The 4415-nt window shown below is 38.3% G+C and overlaps 1 protein-coding gene across 1 annotated transcript in view; it reads left to right on the top strand.

The window, feature by feature from the left end:
* LOC103807286 (pleckstrin homology domain-containing family G member 1-like) overlaps positions 1 to 3106 on the top strand; it is a gene marked incomplete at its 3' end in the record, with an annotated part of 37363 nt that extends 34257 nt beyond the window's left edge. Inside the window, exons 12-15 of the mRNA XM_009080012.1 lie at positions 345 to 440; positions 1673 to 1711; positions 2043 to 2065; positions 2888 to 3106. Of these exons, the coding sequence (XP_009078260.1) occupies positions 345 to 440; positions 1673 to 1711; positions 2043 to 2065; positions 2888 to 3106 (377 nt within the window). The remainder of the gene's footprint in view (positions 1 to 344; positions 441 to 1672; positions 1712 to 2042; positions 2066 to 2887) is intronic.
* Between the last annotated feature and the right edge of the window lie 1309 nt (positions 3107 to 4415).

Raw genomic sequence — 4415 nt, forward strand, 5'->3', positions numbered from 1 at the left:
ATATAAATGTGAAGAAGTCTTTGAGTAGAGCAAGTTTGTTATGTATTTACATAGCTGTTGTTGTAGGCTCTGACTGAGAAACTGGCAAACAAACACAATGGTGGTGGATGTTGCTGGGTTAGCTGCCATCTGGAGCCAGGCACAACTACGTGGGCAAAGCGTTTCTCTGGTTGCCTGGCTGGCAGCTATCCTGCAGCAGCACATCTTGCTTGTGTTGCTTCAGGCTCTGATCAGGTGCCACTGGATCAGTCATAAAGGGACGGTGGCATTGCCTCCAAAGTGAGCTGTGTGTGAAGTGTCATCCTTGTCAGTCTCTTATTCCTTGTGCTGTGCTTGTTCTACAGATCACCCAGGCTTCCACTACAGCCCTGAGGGAGAAATTAAATCTTCATACCAGCCGAAGGAAGGCACTGCTCCTAACAGAGTCAGAAGGAAATCAGGTGAATAAACTCTTTTACTACCTAGATGACAAAAGGAGAAACAATCAGAGTTGTTTAGGGATGGATGAGACCAGGCATGTGGAATTGGTTTTTAATCTGCAATCTGTGCAGGTTTAACATGGCACACGACCTCTCAGATGTGGGTGAAGAATCTTATTAACCATTTGTTGTTTGTGTGTTTTATTTTTTTAGCCACTGTTTGCATTTAATGTCATGACTATGCATTCATAATAGTAAATGCAAAAAGAACAGTTGGTACTTTCTAATGGATAAAAGAATGCATATGCAGGAAAGCCAGTCACATTATTTAAATCTGATGTTCTCCCCTCCCTGCAGGAATTATTGTCTCAGAAGTGGTTTCATCCTGATCATGATAGGCTTGTTATTTCAAAATGTGATTACTATCTTTACTTAGTGTAATGTCTGCCTTATGGATAATAGATATTTGAGAGGTGGTTATGCTGATTTTGGGAGTTTTTTTCCTTCTAGTTCAAACATATATCCAGAATTACTGCTAATTTCCTCTCAAAGACACTACCAATATCTTCATAGTTGAGTGACTTCATATTGCAGCCACTCTGTTCCCCTCTTTGTCTCTTTAATAGACCTTCCAAATTTGGTGAGTAGCATTGTTTATAGGGAATTACTTAAGGCTCACGAGAGTATTGATGTAATGATACAGCGGCATTTGTGTCTGAAAAACAATCAAGTTCTAATTATGTTTCAGGTATCTTCCTTTGTTTCTGACATGTAGGATTGCATTGGCACTTCTCTGCCTATGAAAGGGATAATACAAAATACTGATTAAATGGCCTCTTATGTAATTTTCAGCTACTTACACTTTTTAAGCCCTTCTAAGCTGTTGGTACCTCATACATATTTCTAATAGAAAATCTCCAACAACTCAGAGCAGTAACAGAGATGACCAAGTCTTTTGAAAGCAAGAATCTTAACATGGGATATAAATTTTCATATGGCTTGTTGCATGGAAGACAGCTGCTATTGCATAAAGAAACACATATCTTCTTCGGTAATAGCTGTAGATTTGACACTTCAACAAATAGGTTGGGGGTTTTTTGTGAGGAAATTGGGTGAATAAGAAATGAAATCTGACTTCACTGTGTGTGCTTAGAAGCTTAAATTTTGATATCTGTGTTATAAAAAGTTGGCCAAGATTCCCACAGTTTTCTTTGGAACACTGGAGTGCTTAAACATGTTGTTGTATTTTTCAGAACCCTCATCTAGAGTCCATAAAGTTTTGAAGTCAAATGGTAAGCTACTTTGTCTACTGTTTTTTTGGCCTAGTGCTTCTGTACATTGCAGAGCAAGTAAAGGTGGATTCTTTTTTCTTATAACTGTCCCTAAATACATTGGGGAGAGGAGAAAGAAAAGTGAAAGAAAACAAAATTTTGGTGTTTAAGTCTAAGGTCTGCCTTTCCACACTTGGGGTTTGGTCCTGTAAACATCCTAACAACTGTATTCAGAGAATCTTGACCCTTGTGAACAGTTGCTCATAACTGGGATATTAGTGTAGTATTGAAGTGAGTGTAGACTGATACCAGTTTGATTATTCACTTATGATGTATGTATTTCTGTTTTCAGACGTAAGTCCAGATATGCAGAAGGTAAGCCATTTCTTATTTCTTATTTTAGTACATTCATATGAGCACAATATTTATTGGAAAATCTGCATCTTCTTGGTCGTGTTGACTTGGAGAATGGACCAAAACCATAAATGTTATTTAGCATCTACAATAAGATTACTGGAATGAAAGCAATAGAAACACACCTAACTAATTTCAGGAATATTAAATAAAGAAAAATTACTGATCCATATACTGTTGTGCTTTATAATTACACAGTACCATCAATTATTAGTGCTATAGGTTACTTAAGAGTAGCACTGGAATCAAGAAAGTGCTATATGTAATGATAGTGTTTATCCTCTGCAACTGATTATCTTTGCATTTATTAATGAGGCTGGAAGGTTTCAGCTTACTCTGATATACATATATCTCAGAGTAAATATAAATGATGATATATGACCAAACAGAGCAGATGCAGCTTAAGCACATGGAAATTAGCATTTCTAATTTTTACGTTATCTGTAAGAATTTGTAATTAAATTCCCAGTACAGTTTGAAAGTCTCATGTTGAGCTTCAGGACTTAATGTGTATGTGGAATTTTTATAAACAGGGTACATAAGATATGACTTCACTGTTATGCCACAGCACTGAAGCTCATGATTTGGTGGGCGGGGGGGTTTGCATATGTTTTTCAGTTCTAAATATTATATAGAAAAATACAGATTGTTGCACATATTTCTTTATAAATCTCACTTCAATGCAGCTAACTGAACATTGCCTGTAAGTCTGATATAAAACAGAAAACACAGAATCTCCATAAACTTCTAATCCAAATTTTGTGGTGTGATTTTTTTTTTAAGCGGATTGGTGTTGAAGGAGCCCTATTAACTCAAGCCACCAAACTAGGATCAAGTGAAGCCCTGCTGAATTCTAGGAAAAAAGTTTTGTTGGAAGCCAGTCGGGCGGAGAGCCAATTTCAGCAGTCTATGGAACGAGCCTACAGCAGCGATCAGGACGAAAATCTTCAGACTTCTGCTACAGAACAGATTGATGGTGATGATGAAGAAGAGTCTGAACAGGTAGGACAAAGATGGGAAAAAATAAAATCCTTTTTTCTTGGGGAGGATGGAAGAGGGATTAAAAATAGCTGTAAAATAGCAAGGAGGAAGGAATGTGTTGCGAGTGTTTACTACTTTCTCTTTTTAGAAACATTTTTATTTAGACTTTGCACAATACTCTCTTGCATTTTAACAGAGAACATGTAAAAGTAGCCTATATAAAGAGGGAGAAATTCTCACTTCTGGAATGAGATTTTACTTAGCCCTTTGCAGTCCTCAAGCCCAGTTCTGGCAGAAAGCTATTGCTTTTACCTGTTGCACACAATTGGCTTTTCCTTGCTTCTTCATCTGATGCCTGAAAGAAAGCTTTTTAGGCCACATGCAGAGACAGTGCTTTCAGGTCTCCAAACCAAGGACTTGAATATCAAGTTAAGACTTGGGCACTGTTGCAAGTGATGTGATGTTTCTTGATCTATGAGCTCCTAGCAGTAGCTAGGAACATGTAGACTTTTAACATGAAAAGTTTTGAGTAGGATTTCTGAAAATTAGAGTCTTTATCTGCTACTACTGCACAGATGGTAGTTTTTCCCAATCTGTATGATGTTTCCACGCATATGTAGTACCTCTGAAAGACTAAAACCCCAGCTTTGAAATGTGGCTGTATTAAAGATTCTAGATTTTCAGTTTATTTGGTTTAGTTGATACTGAGGTGATACCCTTGTGTGGTCCATTTATTTTGTGAATTATCCAAAACCAATTACTGAAATTCCTTTTGAAGGTTACTGTGCCTTTCCTCCTTGCAATTATGCTCTTTGCATTACAAATATTTGACAAAATAGTATCTCATATCAGTGTAGTGTAGTGTCTTGTGTTTCTCCCTCTTGCCGACATAAGTACAAAAGAATAAGAAACCACAAAAGAATGCCACCATAAAATTGTATGCTAGTAGATCTAGTATAATACTAGATGTGGCAACAATACTTTCACAGATTGTCTCTTGGAATTAGATCAGAACTGGGGGGAAGGCCAACAAGGCTGACATCTTGGTGGGAGTCTGTTACAGACCACAGATTGGAAGTTGGCAAATGTCATGCCAATCCACAAAAAGAGCTGCAAGGAGCACCCGGGAAACTACAGCCTGTCAGCCTGACCTCAGTGTCTGGCAAAGTCATGGAGCAGATCATCCTAAGTGCAATCACACAGCACCTACAGGATGGACAAGGGATTGGCCCCAGCCAACATGGGTTTAGGAAGGGCAGGTCCTGTCTGACCAACCTGATCTCCTTTCATGATCAGGTGACTCGCCTGGTGGGTGAGGGGAAGGCTGTGC

This window comes from Acanthisitta chloris, unplaced genomic scaffold (assembly GCF_000695815.1).
Source record: "Acanthisitta chloris isolate BGI_N310 unplaced genomic scaffold, ASM69581v1 scaffold43588, whole genome shotgun sequence".
Lineage (NCBI taxonomy): Eukaryota > Metazoa > Chordata > Aves > Passeriformes > Acanthisittidae > Acanthisitta > Acanthisitta chloris.